Source organism: Fulvia fulva, chromosome 1 (genome assembly GCF_020509005.1).
Source record: "Fulvia fulva chromosome 1, complete sequence".
In the NCBI taxonomy this organism is placed as follows: Eukaryota; Fungi; Ascomycota; class Dothideomycetes; order Mycosphaerellales; family Mycosphaerellaceae; genus Fulvia; species Fulvia fulva.
The window spans coordinates 3,503,209-3,523,842 of NC_063012.1; the positions used below are offsets into that span (position 1 = coordinate 3,503,209).

General features: G+C 54.3%; 8 protein-coding genes across 8 annotated transcripts; 3 read left to right on the forward strand and 5 right to left on the reverse strand.

The window, feature by feature from the left end:
* Positions 1 to 1,595: 1,595 nt before the first annotated feature.
* On the forward strand, positions 1,596 to 3,726 carry CLAFUR5_00744 (G1/S-specific cyclin pas1; the record flags this gene model as incomplete). Its single annotated transcript, XM_047899892.1, has 2 exons — positions 1,596 to 2,040; positions 2,102 to 3,726. The coding sequence occupies 2 exons, from the start codon at positions 1,596 to 1,598 to the stop codon at positions 3,724 to 3,726; spliced, it is 2,070 nt and encodes a 689-aa protein (XP_047756052.1).
* Positions 3,727 to 5,899: 2,173 nt separating this feature from the next.
* Positions 5,900 to 6,957, forward strand: CLAFUR5_00745 (putative maintenance of ploidy protein mob1; the record flags this gene model as incomplete). Its single annotated transcript, XM_047899893.1, has 3 exons — positions 5,900 to 5,922; positions 6,238 to 6,413; positions 6,473 to 6,957. 3 exons carry the CDS (start codon positions 5,900 to 5,902, stop codon positions 6,955 to 6,957), a joined length of 684 nt encoding a protein of 227 aa, XP_047756051.1.
* A 398-nt stretch (positions 6,958 to 7,355) lies between these two features.
* On the reverse strand, positions 7,356 to 7,933 carry CLAFUR5_00746 (Diphosphoinositol polyphosphate phosphohydrolase aps1; the record flags this gene model as incomplete). Its single annotated transcript, XM_047899894.1, has 2 exons — positions 7,356 to 7,791; positions 7,872 to 7,933. 2 exons carry the CDS (start codon positions 7,931 to 7,933, stop codon positions 7,356 to 7,358), a joined length of 498 nt encoding a protein of 165 aa, XP_047756054.1.
* A 624-nt stretch (positions 7,934 to 8,557) lies between these two features.
* Positions 8,558 to 10,424, forward strand: CLAFUR5_00747 (Arginyl-tRNA--protein transferase 1; the record flags this gene model as incomplete). Its single annotated transcript, XM_047899895.1, has 6 exons — positions 8,558 to 8,672; positions 8,854 to 8,919; positions 9,064 to 9,202; positions 9,254 to 9,376; positions 9,429 to 10,242; positions 10,302 to 10,424. 6 exons carry the CDS (start codon positions 8,558 to 8,560, stop codon positions 10,422 to 10,424), a joined length of 1,380 nt encoding a protein of 459 aa, XP_047756180.1.
* A 439-nt stretch (positions 10,425 to 10,863) lies between these two features.
* CLAFUR5_00748 (uncharacterized protein) lies at positions 10,864 to 13,722 on the reverse strand (the record flags this gene model as incomplete). The annotated part of the gene is made up of 1 exon (XM_047899896.1): positions 10,864 to 13,722. One exon carries the CDS (start codon positions 13,720 to 13,722, stop codon positions 10,864 to 10,866), a length of 2,859 nt encoding a protein of 952 aa, XP_047756043.1.
* A 1,777-nt stretch (positions 13,723 to 15,499) lies between these two features.
* CLAFUR5_00749 (putative aspartic-type endopeptidase) lies at positions 15,500 to 16,731 on the reverse strand (the record flags this gene model as incomplete). The annotated part of the gene is made up of 2 exons (XM_047899897.1): positions 15,500 to 16,636; positions 16,693 to 16,731. 2 exons carry the CDS (start codon positions 16,729 to 16,731, stop codon positions 15,500 to 15,502), a joined length of 1,176 nt encoding a protein of 391 aa, XP_047756042.1.
* A 720-nt stretch (positions 16,732 to 17,451) lies between these two features.
* On the reverse strand, positions 17,452 to 18,600 carry CLAFUR5_00750 (Galactitol 2-dehydrogenase; the record flags this gene model as incomplete). Its single annotated transcript, XM_047899898.1, has 3 exons — positions 17,452 to 17,929; positions 17,983 to 18,234; positions 18,287 to 18,600. The coding sequence occupies 3 exons, from the start codon at positions 18,598 to 18,600 to the stop codon at positions 17,452 to 17,454; spliced, it is 1,044 nt and encodes a 347-aa protein (XP_047757283.1).
* Positions 18,601 to 19,999: 1,399 nt separating this feature from the next.
* On the reverse strand, positions 20,000 to 20,621 carry CLAFUR5_00751 (uncharacterized protein; the record flags this gene model as incomplete). Its single annotated transcript, XM_047899899.1, has 2 exons — positions 20,000 to 20,557; positions 20,616 to 20,621. The coding sequence occupies 2 exons, from the start codon at positions 20,619 to 20,621 to the stop codon at positions 20,000 to 20,002; spliced, it is 564 nt and encodes a 187-aa protein (XP_047756417.1).
* Positions 20,622 to 20,634: the final 13 nt, after the last annotated feature.

The window sequence follows — 20,634 nt, forward strand, 5'->3', positions numbered from 1 at the left end:
CTGGAAGCACTTGCGCTGCGGTGTACCGTTGGCAGGTCCCGCAATTTCGCGCACGAGCTCGCCGTCTCACTGCCGTGATGTGTTCACAGCCTCAGCATTCGTTTCGGAGCTGGTCGGACTGTGCAAGTGTGGCCCCGGCCGCATCTGGTGACTGACTGCGACCTGTGGCTGTGGTCCTGAGCCCAGGCTCTCGCAAATCTTGCTTGCCGTGGCACATGACTGTGAAACGCCGGTTGTAGAATCTGAGAGGAAGCCTCAGGCATATCGAAACATGTGACACGAGAGGATTGCTGACCTCTGGCTTCAAGTCCGCAAGGTAAACGACATGGAGCCTGGAGGAGTGATGAAATAATCGTGGCGCTCCCGCAAACGTCTGACCAGTAGTAGCAGTTTGACAACATGCTTTCCCGCTTGCCCGCTTCCGGTACCACTCTAAGCGTTAGCTCGTGGCTGGGATGCTGTAGTGACGATGTGCTCGTGTCGGCTCAAGTGATCGGAACGAGAGGGTGCAGTTCGGCAGGTGGCGAGTCTAAGCGCATGGGGCTGGCGACGACCTATGACTGTGCTGGAGCGTGAGTAACAGACGGTCGCCTCCCCCATCAAAGCACACCTCTTCGACGTGAGCTGCACAAGATTCCTTTTATTACACACCGCAAACATGGCATGCGCAACACCCCCCCCACCACAGAGGTGTTAGGTCAGATTCTCCTTGTATCGCATCACTCGACGTGGATGCTTGTGAGAGCCTGCCGAACACCAACCTGCTCCCGCATCTCGCTGGGCCTTTGCGCTTCTGCCTTGTCTTTGTTAGTCACCATATCGCCACCACTTGCAAGACTCATCGCCACCGCGCTTGTTTCTTGCCTTGAGCCCGACTCATATCTTCACCCCAACCACGCACTCCTTTCGCCTGCGAGGACGGACTGCTTCGCCGGACTTACTTTGACGCCTTCAGCAGCGCTTACTGGACCTTCGCGATACTATCCTGAGCGAGCCTGATCACGACCTTACTCATACCACCACCTTTACTGTAACCGACAACACACCTTGCGACTCACCGCGCGACTACAGTGACTCGACTTCACTCCACTCAACCTTTCGGAACGACACGACGTAGCAGCTTTCACTAGCCTCTCTACTCGAATCGATCCCGGAACAGTCAGAATGGTCCTCTCTATGATTTACCAACACTTCTCTACCAGCGGCCCAGTCATTTCCAAGTCCAACAAGTCTACCGGTTCACCAGTGCAGAGCTCAGAGTTGTAGATACAACTCGACCTGCAATTCAGCTTCATCGGACCTCTCAACTCTGAAGAGCACCATCAGAACGCAATCGAACAAAACGGAAGAGCAAGATTAGACTATTGGAATACTGGGCCTGTTGCGTAGAGTACTGAAAGAGCATCGGTACTGTTGCTGAGGTGGAACGTTGCATCGGCAACACCTCGACGACTCACACCTCTATCCCGTCGACTGTTACATGTCGGTGTGGTCGTTGTAACATTTGCCGTCTTTCAGCATCGGAAGGCGTACTGGGTTGCTATCACGAGCCATCATTTTCTATCGGACATATCGATCACAACATCTTACACAGAATGACCTTGGAGGCCAGCGAACACAGCTCGGACGATCATGCGTCCTCTTACGGGAACTACGAACCGTATGAGGCCTCAGTCGCCTCGACAGCACCTTCATCGCAGGCTTCTGTCTTTTCAGACACCCTCTCTGCACAGAGCTCTATAGCGACTTCAATATCGGACGACTTTCGAAGTAGCCAGGAGGATGCGCGTGAACAGGACAGGATCTGCGCAGCCGCGCAGCTGCAGTATCAGGTGCAGAACAACAAGCTGCCAGAGCATTCGTCGCTTCCCGTTGGAGGCACGAAAGTATGCGCACCATTCCCATCGTATGCGGATGTAACATCTGTGCCAGCATCGTACACTGTGCATCCACGAAGAGGCTCACTCACGAGGAGCCAAAAGCCGCCGCTACTTATCCGTCAACGAGAACGGAAGAACCACTTCGTTGACAACCTTGTCGGTAAGCATTATGCATCCATGTTCTAGTACCAAGATGGTCGCTAAGATTGTTCGTTGCAAAGACTCTGCCACACAAATGGTCGAAGTCATTTGGCCGTTATCAGTCGTACCTTGCAGAAGTGAAGGCGGCGGACGTGGCGTGTTGCCGCTTCGCACCTACATTGAAGAGACATTGAAGCGCTCGCGCACCAGCTACTCCACATTGCAGGTCGCGCTCTACTATCTCATACTAATCAGGCCCCACGTGCCCAAGACGGACTTTACCCTGGAGCAAACCGTGGACTGCCCCGCCGACAGATCCCTGATGTGCGGCCGACGCATGTTCCTGGCTGCACTCATACTTGCGTCCAAGTACTTACAGGATCGCAACTACTCTGCGAAAGCATGGAGCAAAATGTCAGGCTTGAAAGTATGCGAAATCAACATGAACGAGCGAATGTACCTGAGCAAGATCAACTGGAAGCTCCATATCTCGCAGGCAACCTTCGAGAAATGGCAGGAGCTTGTACTCAGGTTCTCCCCAACGCCATCCTCGCCCGGCGGCGGTGCGACTGTCAATACTTGGAAGCAGATTGTACCCATTCTCACACCCGAGCTGGACACCTTCACAACCAGCAGACCCGCATGCCCAGCACTTGCACCGCGAGCTGAACTGTGTGACTTGTCGTCTTCAACAACCCCGACCCCGACCAAGTATCTAGGTCATGCACATATCGACTCGGCCTCACACGAGAGCACACCTACGCCCTCCACGATCCTGCCACGGTTCTTGGAGCCGAGACCTGACATCCATCCACCAACGCCAGCCCTCGCTCGCATGGGTCCTCTACCCACGCCGAACATGACACCGTCGACCGTCGCCTCAAACACTCCTGCAGCGAGTGTATGCGGCTCCCGACGGCCATCCATGTGCTCTGCAATGGCTACGGCTCAGAAGAGTCAATTGAGCAGATGCTCTATCGATGCCTATCCGGCCCATCACGAAGCTCGTGCATTGTCACGACGACCTTCGATCATGAGCATGACATCGTATGGTTCCTCGCCAGAATCGATGATGACAGATCGCTCGCGATCATCGCGCTCGTCGTCCATCTCTTCCATCTCCACTGTCTCGACAACTGCGTCGCTGGCGCCACAGCGAGCCTGTTTGGCTCGCCAGGCGACTTGTCGCAACGTCAGACTGCCGCCACTTAGGCTGGTCAAGGAAGAGAAGGAAGGAATCTGCACGAAGCCCATCGTTATCGACGATGATGTGGAGATGGTCTCTAGCCCAGTCATGGCAGACTTCCCCGTCAGCGAGAAGGTGTCGCGGCACAGTCGAGCATCGAAGAACATGCCGGTGGCAGCATCGGCAACCTCATCCAGTGAGAAAAGCCGAAAGCGTGGTCGTGCACACGGCAACCGTCGGTCGGAACTTCAAGAAGAAGTTCGATATCTCCTCGAAGAGTCTTTCGAGGATGAGATGGATCTTGATGACACTATCGTCTCGTCGCCGGAGGCGGCAACTTATGCCTCGAACATGCTCTCGCACGATTATTCGACCAAGCAAGTGCAGCACCCGGTCATGTATGCTCGTCGAGAGTCGAAGCGCGTGCCCGTGCAAAAGAACGATGGCAGAAAGCGCTTTTGCGGCTCGACGAGTGTCATGTCGATCTCGCCCGTGCCACTCTACGGCGAAGTGGTGTAATTATGACACTGCCCGAGGGCAACACAATCCCACATGCGTCCAGAGTAGTCGCATTATGGTTATGAACAGGACACATGGTGTTTATTGGCGCACTGTAGTTGTACCTTGTTTTAAAGATATCCCACAAATCAGATGTGTTTCATACGCAATTATTCCACGTCAACATTCTCTATCCCACCTGACCCCAGTCACAACGACGCTCCCACATACGACCATGGCATCGTTCAATTTCAAGTTTTACAATATAGTTCGAGCGTACGAATCTGGCTACCAGTTCATTCTACTTTCTTTCAATGACGAGGAAGACGAAACTCCTCGGCGTAGTAGTGGAGTAGTATCTCGCTCATGGTGTCGAGAAATAGGGAAAATTCATGGAGACCTCAACGACGACAGAGAGCAGAGGACGGGTGATAGAGGCATTTGCATAAATAGTCACATCAGAAGCCAACGTAAGGACGGGAATTAGCTATGGATAGCTCTGTCTGCCACATCGGATTTGCTGGATTTGCCGGTTTACTCATCCATCGGATACATCATGGCCATTGCTGTATCTTGAACAGTACCTTCGATAAGCGTCGAATACATCACTTGAAGACTTCGGCGATGTGTTCTGATGCTGCTGGAAGGCTTGCACGGTTGTTGCGTTGAAGCACAGTGAGTGGTACGTCCATGACATTTCACAGCCTGATTTGGCCTTCGTGGTCACCACACCGTACAGACCCACGATCACCCATTTTCACAAGGTGACATCGTCGCTGAGCATGGTGGTTAGCTGCTCTTCCGCCCCGTTTCTGTTGTAGAGCTATATCAACAGCTAAAGAAGGACCGCTTCCACCAATCACCATCGAATGCTCAGCATTCAACTCGGTTCATCCCCGATGGTGTCAGTACCTCTCCACATTCCTCCCAGTATCAAGTAACTAATAATTCAGCAGCTAGTGGCTATGATTTGTTCGTCTCCTCATCAACGGTTGATGTGAGCAAGAACTAACATCGTACAGCCGCTTGTCAATCAATCAATTCGCAAGTCGCGGGAGGTAAGCAGTGCAGTCTGTCCACTCTCGATGAACGTAACTAACATATCATCAGACCAGGGTTCGATTCCCTGTCGAGGAGCATCAAGCGTCTCTCAAGAGCGATATATCTTTTTGATCGTCTTCTTCGAGGTCGGATAAGTGTGGATGGTGGTCGGGGTTGTGAAGCCTCGAGTATTTTTGAAGACGCGGGGTCAAGGGCAGCGTTCGAATGTCCAAGAGCTTGAGCATGTGATTATTTATAAGACTGATTGTAGTCGTAGTCGAAGATGAACAAGTCAATGTCGAAGAGCTGAAGTTGGTCCAGGAGGCTTGATCGGCTTGTGACACACTTTTGCCGCTTTCGCAGTAATCCAACAGGCTCAGCGACAATGATACGACCAAGGTGCGTGGGACGATGTTGTGAACCGGAATGTAGAACTTTTGACAAGTGGCGAGATCGATATGGCTACTTGGCTGGGCTAGGCGGAGAGCTGTCTGAAAGAGGCTCTGGAGCAATTGTTTGAGTGATCATCTGAGTAGTAGTCCCAGACATTGTATAGAGCTCGTCGGCGTGTCCACGATGTAGAAGGAAACGAAGCACTCCAGGGTCAGGGCCAATATTTGGGCTGCCTTGGGTCAGCGATATAGTCGGGGGCTGCCCGACGTGCCCAGGAGCGCATTTCCCAAGTTTCCGCGAGACGAATAGACGTTACTTCGTTCTGTATGGTTGGTTGGGGTCGAGCCAGACCCAAAGATGCGTGATGAAGCGCGTGTTTGACATTGTTTACATGTATTGGATCATGACGTGGGGATCAAAACAGCAACCACCACATTTGACGCCCAACGGCCAGCAGACAGCTCTGAATCCTTCCTTCCGCAACACTTCCTTCCGCCACACAAGTCTCGTTTGCACCAGCCTCTGCTTCACATCCAACACCGACACTCGCTTGATGTTCACATCCCACACAGCTTCGCCTTCTTGGTCGTTCATCAGCTGAACGAGAGGTAATGTCGTCACCAGCAATGCGCCCGATCATTCGCCGTTCACCCTCGCTGACCCATTGGAATGCAGTGCAGCGACTCGCATTTCACGATCCCTCTCCCTCTCCCTCTCCCCCAAACGCCGGCCAGCTCACGGCCCTGCGCAACGAGGCACCATGACCTCGTTCATGAACACAATGTTCGTACACAACTCCCCTCCGCAGCCATACTCCCAGTCGCCCACAAAGCCATTGCCAGCGCTGCAGTCCAACGTGCTCGCAAACTCCGAGTCGTACCCCCACCTGCACTGTCCAGAGAGTCCGCGCTCCGTCTACCATTCGCCACTGCAGCGACACATCCAGCACGTGTTCGAGCATGGCAGCACTTCGCCCACGCGCTCACAGATACCTCTCCCCGTCCAGCACGAGTACCGACATCATGACACACATCGTGGCGCAGCGCTGGGCTTCGGCTTCATGGATATCGTGAAGAAGACTGACCTCTTGACGCGCAGCAACAGTAGCGCTCGAAGCCGCGCAACAGCCTCGTTCCAGCCAACAAAGCGACAGAAGGGTACCAACAGCTGGCAGCTCAAGCAGTTCGCCGAAGCCACTCTCGGAAGCGGCAGTCTACGAAAGGTCGTCCAGCTACCAGAAGGCGAAGATCGGGATGAGTGGTTGGCCGTCAATGGTGTGTCCATGGAGAGCATGCTTGTTTGTCGATGCTCATTCGGCGCTAACGCCTACCAGTGGTCGACTTCTACAACCAGATCAACCTCCTCTACGGCGCCATCACCGAGTTCTGCTCGCCTCAATCATGCCCGGAGATGAAAGCCACCGACGAGTTCGAGTACCTCTGGCACGATCCGCCAGCATTCCCCAAGCCGACACGCCTTCCAGCACCTACCTACATCTCCCATCTCCTCACCTGGACCTCCAATCACCTCTCGAATCCCTCCGTCTTCCCGACACACCCAGGCGTCGTCTTCCCGTCGAACTTCCAGCAAACGATACGCACCATCTTCAAGAGACTGTACAGAATCTACGCGCACATATACTGCCATCACTATGGCGTTGTGAGGGGCCTTGGGCTGGAGGCGCACCTCAACACAGGCTTCAAGCACTATGTTCTGTTCGTCGAGGAGTTCAACCTGGCAGATGAGAAGGGCAACAAGAAGGGGGAGTGGTATGGACCGCTTGGAGAGCTGGTTGAAAGCATGCTACGCAGCGACTAAGACTGCGCGACTTGTACTGTTACATGAACTTCAGGACGGCGTTACGGGCACATGATGATGAGCGGGCTTGAGGCACTTCACGAGCAGGGCAGGCGTTGAACTGGAGACCAGGCAAACAGGCCTGTGAAATCATAGAAGACAATCACGCACAGAAGCGCGGGTCGTTGATTTGCGAATAATGGAGTAGAGTTCTGTCTATTTGATGGCCATGAGTATGCATTCCCTTTTATGGAATCAATGGGGTTGCTGGAGAGCTCATTTGCTTCCACAATGCTGACATGATCGACCAAATCTGTAGCGTACCTTCTACCGTCTAGGTTGTACACCAGGATCCCATACTGAAATTTTGAACAATCGGTCCACCGCGTAACGCGACAAGCGGTGACAAACCACAGTGACTACCGCCTGATATTGCTCCTCTCGAGCGCTTCGAGAAGCTCAGGACGGCCCTCTAGCAACTGTCTCGCGGTGCGATAGCTCATCCATTTCCGCTCTCTCTTATGTCGCTCTGGCCAATTCTCCCTCGTCTCGATTACTTTCACCTCGTAAAATTGGTAGCTGGCCCGTGGTGCTGTTACGCCGTACTTTTTGATTTGAGACTCGGTCCGCTTCTCACTGATGGTGCCCAGGTCCTTCTCCACTTTGCATATGATGCCGGCCTCCTCCCAGGCTTCACGACATGCGGCTTCTTGTTGTGTTCCTTCGTCGGTCTCCCACCCTCCTTTCGGCAGGACCCAGCCTTTTCGGCCAGAGCTTTGGATCATGAGGACTTGGTGGCGGTCTGCTGAAAGTGGTACCACGCCGGCTACGAGGCGCTCGCCATTGGGTCCGTACCTGCATGACCACGTGATCAGTATGTGTACAAACGTGACTTGGAGAAATGTTGTCGAAGGCTTGGGATCGGCCAAGCTTACCTCTGTTTGTCTCTACCGGTCCTTGCCGGCTTGAGTGTGCCAATGTCCTGTTGCTGGGCCATCGTGTACACCTTTGTTGTGGCTCTGTCGAGCAAGGAAAGTAGGGGGTTGAAGGACCAGAACAGCTATCTGCTGTGGGTAGGACGTAGTCGCTGGAGCCCTTGCTATACTGGTGTCACGACCTTTCTCTCTAGTCGGCCGCTGGCTCAAGGGCGTGAGCAGGCTGCCAAGCGAACGAAAAGGTAGCAAATCGTGGGATGGTGTTGTTCGGAGAGGGAGATGCATCAGACCCGCTTGCGCCGGGGCTGCGGGCGGGAGTCTGACCTGGTGAGGCGGCGAGGGCCTCGCGTTGTGATTGACATTGTGAATGTTTGTGGGAGTGGGAGGACGAATGGGCTGCTAAAAGAGAACGGATCCCTTGGGTGCTAGCAGTGTGGAGTGCACACGTGACGAGAGATGATCAAGCGTGGGCATGCTCGACGGCAATACTACTTTGGTGCTAAGTGAACTCTGTCTGGATCGAGTGACCGTGGCTGTGGCCGTGGCCGCGGCATTGACTTAACGTTAGTTACTACAAGAAGTGTGGTGGTCCTCCTTGCACCAGCGGGCATTTCTCCTGCACGCGTGAGTGGTCCTCCGTGGCGATCCGCGTCAGAAGGTGAAGTGCATTCACATAACAACACTGAATGTTCATCGTGACGGCACTTGCATCCACGTCCCAGCTTGCCAGCATGCAGAACAGCAACAGCGACAGCAGCAGCTCTCCCGACCCAGCACGGCTATCGCTGTTAACACCTATAGGTAAGCTGCCGCGCTCACCAATCACCTGTCCAGCATGGAGCGCGTGTCGTCGAAGCTCTTCGACATGGCCTCCGCTGGCGCGCCCTCGGGATGGAGCTCCTGAGCCACTAGGCACGCGACCTACTCCGCCGTTGCATCCGTGCTGGAGCAAGACAACGGGCTAAGTATGTGTCTTGAACAGGTTATCAAAGCAGCGACTGCGGATACTGCAAATCAGAAGAGTCAAGTCAGCGAACTCCCGATTCCCGTGCGTTCCATTGAGTCCTTGCTTTTGCCTCTCCGACTCTCCTTGCCTCACTCCTTCTGGCACCATGTGAACATGAGGTCTTTGACCTCCCACAACACCTTTTCTACCGATCGTGGGCGGCCATCCCTAACGACGAACATGCAGGTGCTTCGTACTATGCACGAGCGAAAGTCCTCGGTCCTGAACACTACCAAAAGCTCATGGACCGTGGTTGGAGGCGATCCGGCACCCTGATCTACCTCCCGGATGCGTCCAGAAGCTGCTGTCCGCACTACACAATCAAGCAAGTCATGTTCAGCTTCGCGTCAGTGGCAACGTAGACTGACCTGGGCAGATTACCTGCCTCTGAGTTCAGGCCTTCTCGTGATCAGCGTCAGGCGCTCCATCGATGGAACAAGTTCGTTCTTGGCGAGAAGTACATCAAGGAGGTCGAGAAGCAATTTCCCAAGACGAAAGAGTATGTTCTCTGGGGCCATGCCTGCAGCTTTGCTCAGTGCTGACCCTTGCAGGGAGAAGAAACGCCTCAAAGACACCTTCGACCTCGAGCAGGTAGTCCACGAAAGCGGGCGTCCCAATTTGAGGCCTAGCATTGAACCGGACCACCGCTTCGAGGTGACGCTTGAGCCAGACAAATTCACCGAGGAGAAGTTCGGGCTGTTCGAGAATTACCAACGACACGTACACCACGAAGAGGACGGTGATATCACCGCATCCGGATTCAAGCGCTTCTTGTGCTCCTCCCCAGTATCAAGACAGACAGACAGCGATGGTAAGAAGCTGGGCAGCTTTCATCAATGCTATCGCCTCGATGGACGCCTCATTGCTATGGCCGTTCTGGACCTACTTCCTCATGCTGTCAGTGGCGTGTATTTCATTTACCATAGTGACTTCGAGAAGTGGTCGTTTGGGAAGTTGTCGGCTCTTCGGGAGGCATGCTTGGCCCTCGAGCAAGGTTACCAGTACTACTACATGGGCTACTACATCCACGGTTGCAAGAAGATGCGCTACAAAGGCGACTACAAGCCACAATATGTTTTGGACTACGACAGTCTCCAGTGGGATCCCCTGAATGACGACATGAAGTTCCTCATGGAACACAGCAAATACGCCAGCATGTCGAGGCACCGTCTGAAGGAGGCCGGCAGCCTGCCTGACGAGGAGGACAAGCCTATGCATCCCACACCAACTGAGGCAATGCAGTCTGGTCTATCACTACTTCAGCTCGGCATGCCCGGAGTCTTGACATTAGATCAGCTACACCAAGAGGTGGAACTTGATCACATGAAAGTCCATCTTGGCCGCGGGAGTGTTCACGAGATTCAGGTAAACTGCCCTTCCTCACGTCTATGTACCTAAAGGAAACCTCTAACATCCAAGTCCAGAACATCTCAACCTGGGACTCAGGCTCAGATCTCGACCAATCGTCCCTACGCGGCATCTTCGCTGAGCTCGCCGCCGTGCTTGGACCCGACGTTGCAAAGGAAGCCATCATTGACTTTGGCTGATGACCTACCACCAATCTCCAGCACGGCAGCAAGGACGTGGGCACATGCGCCGATTCGCCGAGTGCCAGCGCTGACTACAAAGCACTGCGCCTTGCGCCGCACGCATGCATATGCAAGGCCACTAGAGAGGAAAGAGGGCACGTGCTCATTCGACGGCACCGCACCACAGCGAAAATTTGGAGCTTGGAGCAGCGTTCATGCCACGCACTACCCGGGACTGTGTGTTTGCGATGTGCGGAAATGCAGCATGGCGATATGTAAAAGAGCCAGGCTTTAAGTTGCAGAACATGTCATGGAGTGGCACGATGTTTAGGCGCAGCATGCAGATCTCGCGCCGGAGCAGTTCACGGCAAATTTAACTGAACAGGCAACGACGACCAAGTACTGGCACAAGATGTCATTAGACTCTGTATCGATCTCAGGATAAGGGCCTCATCCACTATTCCCACCTGTCCTTCCACTCCGTAGAGATCTTCTCTAAATCCCTATTCAACCTCCTCTCATCATCAGCCGAGACATCACCCTCCAGTGACAAGCGCTTCGCTCTCGTCACGACATCCTTATACTTCTCCTGCAACCAAAGTTCAGCCTCACGGCGTTCCTTGGACTTTCGCGCAAGGTATTTGAAGTCATTATCTTCAACAGCACGTTGGAAAGCTTTCCGCATGCGACGAGAGTAGAGCTGGCAACTGCTGCCTATTTCTTCGCCATAGACTGGCTGCACCGTCCGGTTGAATTTTTTAGCCACGGATGACCCTCTCTTGATCTCAGGTTCCACTACTGACTCGAAGCAGTCTTCGCAGATCGTCAAGCTGGGGATCTCTGGTGAAAAGTGCCACAAGCTTCCAATGAGCATATTATCACGGGTGCACTCCTGTAGCCTGGTCCTGCGCTCGATCAAATCGATCAATGGCATTGGATCTGCGCCTTTCCGCGAAGTAATGGCTTTCTCGTGTGTGGAGACGAGAGCATCCAAATAAGTCGAGAAGCGATTACTGTCCGTGCGTATGGCGCAGATACGCTTCTCGCACGATGCGCGGTGTGGCAACTTGACGAATATCCCTGAAAGGCTTGGGAGCAGCCGTTCTATCTTCCGCACGTCGCCAAAGCAGATATGAAAGTCTCTCACGAAAAGTCCATCAGGATCGCGAAGACCATACCATGATTGCACGGACTCCACGCTTCCTGGGCAAGGTTCTGTAGTGCTTTCGATCTCAGCGACATCTTTCAAGAGACCAAGATCTGTCCGATGTTGCCGGAGGGTGAGCAACCATGCCAGTCGTATCCAAGGGGATCCAAATGCACATTGCACTTTCTGGTTGAGATTCCGCGGCAGTGACCGCCGGAACTGGGACCGAAAGACGGTGCGCTCAAACAACGTATCGATGCAGTCGGGACAGAAGTCAATGTCAGAAGAGCCAATGACGGTGTACCAATCGTCGTGGCCAGCAATCGGTTCCGGTCGAGTGCAAGGCGGCAATCCTTTCTTCATCAATGCTTGGAGCTCTTTCTTGGTCTCCGAGGCGGTTGCAAACGACTCCTGACGCTTCATCTCGGCAAGGCGTGGCCGAATCTCTGCTGCATTGCGAGGCTCGATTGAGGAGACATTGCCCGCAGAGTATCCGCGAGAGATGTTGGGCCTATGCGCGCTCCTGCTCGAGACGTGCGAAGAATTGCTTGGAGCGGGTGAAGCCGATCGTGTCGAGTTTTGATAATCGTATGCATTTGGCGCGAGAGAAGCTTTTTTGCCGGGCAGATATGCATGCTCTTGCTCTTCTGGCATGTATATTCTACCACCCATCAAGGAAGAATCTTCAGGGTATGGTAAACTGGTAGCTTTGGGTCCAGTGCTCTCTTGGGGGGTTGTCCTGCGTGAAGCTTCTGCTGATGGCTCCTGCGACATTGTCTCTGCCAAGCGCGAAGGTGGCTTAGCTCGTCTTGCTGCATTCGCGGCGAGGAGTGCGCTCCAATCCATTTCAGTTTTCGCCAAACGAGGGGACTCTGTCGCGGGAGTACGAGGAGATGGCGAAGGTGGACGGGACGTTGAGGCAGACCCTGGCTTTGAGCCGATGGCGCTGCCTTCCCTTGACAAATCGCTACTCATCCTAGGAGAGTGGGAGGCGGAGTGGTTGGAGTTGGCTGGCGATACTCCGCGCGAAGAGGTATAGCTCGCTTCCCTTGATCGAGGGTAGTGCTCGGCAGTCCTTGGATCCAGAGAACCTGATGCCATAAGATTGACGTCTTGAGCCCCGCTCAAAGAAGTTGAAGCCATCAATGGAGTTGGTCTGCGAGATCTCTCAATATTGAGTCGGCCAAGGGTCGGCAAGGTACCTTGAGAGTCGGTGTTTCGCCTTGCATCCAGATTGACCTTTCGAATAGGGGGCGCCGCACCAGACTGACCCGCGAAATCCATGACCGAAGTGCGAGGACTTTGTGATAGTGGCTGATCCATGATCTTACCTCTCGGTTGCGGTCGCCGAGCGTCGAAGTCTGTATCATCAACAGCGTTATCATTATCGTCGGCTCCCTTTCTGGCGGTGAAGTAGTCATTGCCCCTCCTTGATGTTGGACTCAATCGAGCAGAGTCCCGACGCGGAGAAGGCGGCGGCCTGGTTGTGTCCGTAAAACGTGCGGTCTTTGTGCCTGACGACCCTGCAGATTTGGGAGATGGAGCGTCGAGTGAGCTGTAACGGCTGCTGCGTGACGTGTTGTGAGACAGCTTGGTAGGCTTGGTATATGCATAGGGCGATGACGTGCGCTTGTCCATCTCTGGCACTCGATTGTCACTGTTGATGCTAAGCTTCGACGGACGTCGTCGGGCCTTTCGTGCTCTTCCATCCTCGCTAGTTGGAGGCGTGAGAATGCCTGTGCTGTTGACCTTGGGCCCGGAATCTGCAAACACGAAGCGCCGTTCGTGCTGGTTGATGAACTCCGGTACTTCTTGGATCAGAGGATCTTGGTCCACGGACCCACGCGACGGCGCTTCATGCTTGCGCGCCTCCCTCAAGAGCTGTTTTGCGTTGGACTCCCGACGCAGAGATGTCACTTCGTCTTCGGCAAATGGTTGTGGAGGCCATGACCTGCGCTTTCGTAATGGCGATCGTTGAGGCCGCCTTCTTCTTTCGGCTGTTGGTGAAGGAGGGTTGTGGTAGCGCGAGTCATATCGGTCGTCATACTGGCGGGCGGAACGGTCATACCCCGCCGCACTGGCCTTCAGACGAGGCTGTTCATCTCTTACTTCGTTACGTCGCGAGTCTCGTGGGCGTGCACCGAAGGAGTCGTAGTAGAGGCGTTCCATGGGTCGTGTCTAAGGCATCCGTGGTGGCGTGTATGGTGTCGCTGCGCCAGCAGGCAACTCGGTCAGTGAAAGGATAACTAAAGAGACATGTGAGCAGGGGTGGAGGGGAGTGGTCGAGCCGAGTCGAGTCGAGTCGGATGGTAAGATAGTCTAAGGTAGGTCTTTCGCGCTAACATGACGTCCACATGTTGATTCAACGCATGATCCCTACTTGTTGCAGCTGCGTTGCTCGATGTAGAGCGGATAGCTGCGACGGCGAGCGCTGCGGATAGCGGCCAGCTGTGCTCTGACGACAAGCAGCAGCTGCATACATGTACATGTAGACACAGGCAAAACGAGGGCACATGCGCACTGCCGCACTGTCGAAGTCTCACTGTAGTCTGTACCACGGCTGTCCAGGCTGGCGGCGGGAACGGATGGCGCAAGCACCTCAGACGAATCACACTCACGCTGATGGCCGTGCAATGCTTGCCCTTGCTTCCGGCAATTCCAATACAGTACTGCTGTATGGCGATTGGACATGCGACCATTCACCGCCACTTGGCTCACTGGCTCGACTGGCTCACTCACGCGATGAAGATGTTCAGGCACACCACTCATATGCAGCCCTCCCCAAAGATCATCCGCCTAGCTGCAGTGCCACGAGCGTCGAAATGCAGTGTGCGATGTGTCTTGCCCTCGATGCTTGCTTGCTTCCACGACCATTCACGCGCGGCCTGAGATGCACGCTACATGTATGCTGCATGACCTCAATCGTCTCCACCTTCCACCTCGCACACTCAGCATGAAGCAGTTGGGACGAGAAGAAACTTTCAACCTGGCGTTGAAGGTCGGAGAAGACGGTCGACCACACGGCAATCATCTTTCTCGAGCACGAGCATGGACAGTCAGATGCTGGACACTTCTTTCCTCATCTGGCAAGGCAAGCTCGTGACGTGTTCCACGGACAGGGAGCTTGGCATGCGATGCAGCTCTATACGACCAACAACTCGGACCCCTTAGCCGTGGCGCTGCTCGTACTGACAGCGACGTTACAGCGCTGCCACCTGCACTGCCCGACATGGACAAGGGGCCTCGATGCTGTGCTCTGTTCACCGGCAGTAGGTTCGTGATACGGCTCCCTAGGTACTGACAACTGCCCAGGTGAAGTTGCATCACAAACTCAAATCCGACCTCTGCACTGCCCGCTGATGCCCACCACACTCTTGATTAAGCGTAGCGACCGAGCGCTAGCCACACCGGAGTACGAGCTTGCGAGTACGTAGGTGAGGCGTCAGCGAGGGAGTGAAGCTCTATACCAGCCCTCAACTAGCCTTGGCGCCCGCTCTGATTGGTCAACTTTCAAGTTTTAGGGTCACGTGACCTACCGCACTGTGCCTGTTGGCGAACTCGCAAACATATACTCGTCGCTAACGCCGATGTCGTCGTATAATAAGCACTGTACGTCGGGTAGCGGTAGCGTGGATCGCACGCTACTTTGCAGTCTAGAAGGGTTGGTAGAGAGCTCCACTCCGCTACGCTTACCTTTGGAGGTCCACAACCGCCAACAGCACATTTTTTTGAGGTGCAGCAAGTACTTAGGTACCTCCACTGGACTCTTGAAAGTACGGCAACTCGATTACCAAATCACTGAAAACATAAGAGAAAGCTGCTTCGGGCCTCTAGGAAGGCAAATGGGCCGTCTCGCTGCATGCGCTGTTTACCAGTCGTCATTTGCATTATCTAATGGCCGTGCGCGCTCCGCTGTACAACAATGACCACCAATTCTCCGCCCATATTACGATATCGAATAGAACTGCCTGGCGGCGAAGCGCATCTCTTCCGCCCCGATGTCAAAGACAGCAATGACATTCTTCATCCAGGTACCTCCTAGGATATTCAGCCCGCCTTGAGCCGGCTGCACACCGATCGCGCACACATCTTGCTGGATCTCGATGACCAGATCCAGTTTATTAACGTAAAAGATCTTGTCTGAAATCGCCACACCAAACACCGGCACAGCGGCGTCACAATCGACCATGTACGCATCGTTATCATCGCTCCACCAGCCTGGCGGGTCGAAGGAGAAGGCAAGATCCTCAGCAACCTTGTCTGGGACATAACACAAACTCGTCCCAGAGTCGACAATCGCCCGAGTATTGTTCCCAGCTATCGGGATCTTCGTGGGGTTGGCGTTATTGTAGACATTGAACTGTGCTCCGCTGGCATTCGAGTACGCATAGCCGCCAACGTCGATGGTATAGAACTCGTACACCTCTTGCCCATCGGTCTGGTTCACACCAACTGGCTCGATCTCAGCACTCACCCAGTAAGGCGAGTGCGGAATATCGGGAATGCCACCCAATGCCAGGACGCCTCCTTTACTAACATCGCGATCGATCGCCAAACTGAAGACAGGCGCAACATCTTCGTTCTCATACATGTTGACGAAAAGTGGGTTGTAAAGGCGTCGAGTCCTGGCCGAATTCGTGGTCGGATCTGTACCAGCATACGCCGAGACGAGTGATCGATATGCAAACCCGATCAAACCTGCAGTCGACTGATCGCCAAACCAAGCCGCTCTATCCACAGCTCCAAATTGCTGCTTCTCCACCTCAATCCCGGCCATGGTGAAGGTCTCATAGGCGAGCTCACCAGTCAGGTACTCGCCATCCGCATAGCTTATATTGAAGTTCAGGTCGGGAATCTGCTCGTAGGTCGAAGACTGCAATGGATCGTACAGCATGCCGAATTCGCAGGCGGCTTGATCTTGCTCTGCGTGGGTGAAAACATCATGGCAGATGAAATCTGTCGTTGCTAGCCAAGGATCGCTACTGCCGGTGTCGATCACGACAGAGTATTCTTGCCCACCGACCAGCACTTCGGCAGAGAAGACTTGTCCTCCCGCCACAATCTCTATCGGGGTCGTGCCATTCTGCAAGTGTGTCAGCACGCAACCACCATACTCGACCCGCTCATACCATCACCCACAGCTACCCTCGAAACGCGCGACCTCCCAAACCGCCTCATGGCGTGTACAAAAGTTGAGCTGAGCGATGTTCCCGACCTCGCCCTGGTAAGCTGGACGACATTTTCCGTGATCTTCAGCTCGCTCGGCTGAGCTTTCTGTCTTTGCCTTGGAATTTTGGAAAGTGTAAAGTCTCCATAGTTCTGCGGAAAGGGCGATGTCTTCAGCGCCGCAGCCGCACATGCCAGAAGCGGCAGTGCGATGAGCATGCTCGCTGCGATCGCAGCGGAACTGTCGCGACTATGGCGTCTCGAAGTCACAGTATGGCGACGAGCGGAGTCAATGAACGATATGTTGCAGCGATGCTCAACCCCGAGAGTGAAATAACGAACGACAAACGACCGCACAGCACGACATTGCAAGTTCTCCCAGTCCCTAGCTTGAGCGGCAAAGGCAGGCCTTACATTGTTGATTGCACTGCGTGGCACTCCATGCCTTGCTTGAGTCGGAATGCGGGACTGCAGTGAAGAGGAACGCAACAAATGGCACCCAGCCAATCGGACAGGTAGATAACCTCGCCTGAGCGGACCATTCATCCATCGTATTACACTTGGTCCTCTAGATCGTAATCTATCCATATAGGTCTAATCATGTGTGCCTATCCTGGCGCCATGCATAGGTAGGTGTACAAGAACTACACACCAAGAAATCATTTCACAAACTTTCGGTAGGCCCCCAGACGCCATGCTCAAAACAAATTTGGTCTTGCCGAACAGTCTAGTCTACCACAGAGTGTAGCCGCCGTCGATAAGGCAGTCGTTGCCAGTCATGAAAGCCGAGCCGTCGCTTGCCAAGTAGACTGCCAAGTTGTTGAGGTCGTCAACGGCACCCAGACGCTTCTGTGGTGTGTGGTCGACCCAGATCTTCTTCTGTGCTTCGAGCGCTGGAACGCGGTTGAGAGCTGTGTCCATGTAACCTGGGCTGATGGAGTTGACTCTGATGCCGTATCGTGCCCATTCGGTGGCGAGGGACTTGGTGAGCTGGACCACAGCGGCCTTGCTGGCGTTGTAGCACGATTGCTCCTGTGGATAGTTTACCACGGTGCCGGACATGGAGGCGATGTTGATGATGCTGCCGCCGTTGCCGAGAGCCATCATTTGCTGTGCCACTGCTTGTGCTACGATGAATGTGCCGGTGATGTTGATGTCCAATAGTCGGCGGAACTTGTCATGGTCGTATGTCTCGGCTTTGATGTTTGAGCTGTGTACATGTCAGTGAGGTGGACTCCAGAGACGCGTTTCCCCGATACTCACTCGGCAATGCCGGCCGCGTTGATGAGGACGTCTAGGCGGCCAAAGTGATCGACGACATCCTGAATCACTTGGCCCATAGCCTGACCGTCTCGCACATCGATCCGGTAGAAGCGCACGTCGATGCCGGTCTGCTCACCAAGCTCGCGAGCTGCTTTATCTCCTAGCTCTTGCTGCACATCCATGATTGCAATGCCACGAACGCCCACTTCTGCAAGCGCCTGTGCCATGTTGAAACCAAGACCACGGCCTCCGCTGTCACCATGTCAGCGAATGCTACGATCGACTGCTCAAAGCCACGACATACCCTGTGACCACAGCTACCTTTCCTGGGAGGGTAAAGTTTTGCAGTGTCGGTGTGAGCTTCGAGTGGATCTCAGGCTTGAGTGGGATAGCATGCTTCTCGACGTCGGCGCCAGGAGGAGAAACAGGGCCGGCTTTCTTAGCAGCCTCGAAACGAAGTTGCTCCTCACTTCGCTCGCCACTTCGGTAGCTGACGACAGGCACTTCTGGGTCGTATGTCCTTGCGGATGATGTGAAGGTGGCACGGGCGGCGAGCGGTGCGAAGGATGCTGGTCGAGCAGCGCGCTGGCTGAGCCTCAGAGCACTGCGGGCGAACATTTTGAAGGTAGTGGATGCGAGGTGTCTGTGGCAGTTAAAGTGTTCAGGGAAATGGAGGAATCGAGTTCCGCTAGCTGATCGGTGCTAGCAATGTAGGCTGTTTCTGGAGTGTGATGCTGGATTAAGGATCTCGGAGTGCGAAGGTAGAGTGCTTGTACTGGGAGAAAGACGACGCAAAGCACGCAGAAACGAGACAGATTCGAGAGGAAGATCAGGGGAGGCAGGAGCACTCTCGCGACGGACAGCAGTCGCGGACTTTATAGGGCAGGAAGTGACAGTGGCAGCGAACAAGGCCGACGTCGCCATGTGTGGGCGCAAAAGACAGCAAAGATTTCGCGCGTAGCCCTTGGTGGTTATCTGGGATCCATGGCACCAGACTTTATCCAGCTGTCATACCATCCCAAGAGGCACAAGTGTGTGACCCGTTATTGTGGGCTCTCCGTCAGTGCGATAGCAGTTGGCGTGCTTCAGGACCCCCTTTCCCAGCAGTGCGAGTGCCAGCAGCCCAGATGCCTGGCTAGCAGTCGGCAAGAGCGACGATGTGCCGACACCGATAACGAAGCAGCACGAAACGTGGACAGATTTGAAATGCGAAATGACGGTTTCGCTCTTGTGTCGGTGTGTTGACGGCGGTGATGGATCATGTCATGGCAGGCTGTGAAGGGTGTTTGAAAAGAAAGCCAGAGCTCCCTCGCCGCGTGACGTCCCTGCTCCACGTTTAAACGACCGCGTGCATGGATCATGGATGGCAATCTTCGGAACACGACCCGCGCCTGCTCTTGAAGAGTGAAGATCTGGGAAACGGCACCAGCAAGCATCGTGCGGCGTGCGCTCGCTTGTCCACTTCATCTGGCGCCGGTGCTCACGATGCCCCATCAGCCCTACCGGTTGAATTGCTGAAGCCGAATGCCGATGGGTGCGCCTGCAAAGTGGAAGCTGAGGCTGTTTGGCTTGGTGCTGCGCACGAATGCTTCGTACTGCCGTCTGTGCTGCCCCGAATGACCTGTTCAATTTCCTCGACCACCTCCTGGACCACGTCTAGGCCATCGCTGTCCGGCTTGTCGACCTCGTGACAGTCTTTCGGCTTTGATTGACCTTTTTGAGAACGACACAAACTTGCACAACCACGCCCTCTTTCCGCATCCATTCTGCAAGTTGGGATAGTGTCTTCTAAACAGGAACATACGGCACTTGATAGTGTATACTTGCTCAGAGCGACGTTTCCCTCGAATCATTGTAGGTATGGCTGAGGCGTTTCTCTTACGAATGCTACATTCGTCCTGCTGTCCTGCAATGTTACTGTAGCCAATATGCACCAGCCCTATGGGTGTAGCAGCCGAGCTGGACGTCGGTATCCTAGGAAGCCAGCATAATGTTCAAGTGTATTGCCGTATCCACTTCATCTCGACTTGCTCGACATGCTCTTCCTCTTGCTCTCCTTCTTCTTCTCTCTTGAGCTCTCTTTGTTCTCAAACGGAAAGTTGCTGGTCCTCTTGTCCGCTCCAGTCCTTTTGCTGATCCTCCCCTTCTCACTACCGAAGAGCAACACCCACACTCCTAGAAAGAACAAGCCGGCGCTTGCGATCAAGCCAACGCCGAAGCCGAACGTGAACCCATAGGCGACCTGCGTGTAGAGGTAGAATGCGCTGGTCGCGTGGTACACTGTTGTAGTGATGAGTGTCGGGTATGCGTAGGGATCCTTGATGCCCCCATCACTGTCTTCTTCCTGCACAGCAGCTATCTGCGAAGAAACTGGTAGGATGCCTGTGAGGAGCACGATGATGACGGCGAGCGTAAGAAGTGCGAAGCCGAGGCTTCGTGAGAGGTAAGACTCGAGGTCTGTGGATGTGCGTGGTTCGCTGGCTAGGAGGGAGACGATGATCCTAGGCGTGAGGACGAGAGGCAGCGATTGCACTGCTAGGTATGCCGAGGTACTCAGTGTGTAGGCGCGAAAGACCTGTGTAAGACACGTGAGTTGTCGCGTCGTGGAAGTTGGGAGCAGAAAGGTTACTTACATCCATCGTATTTCAACTG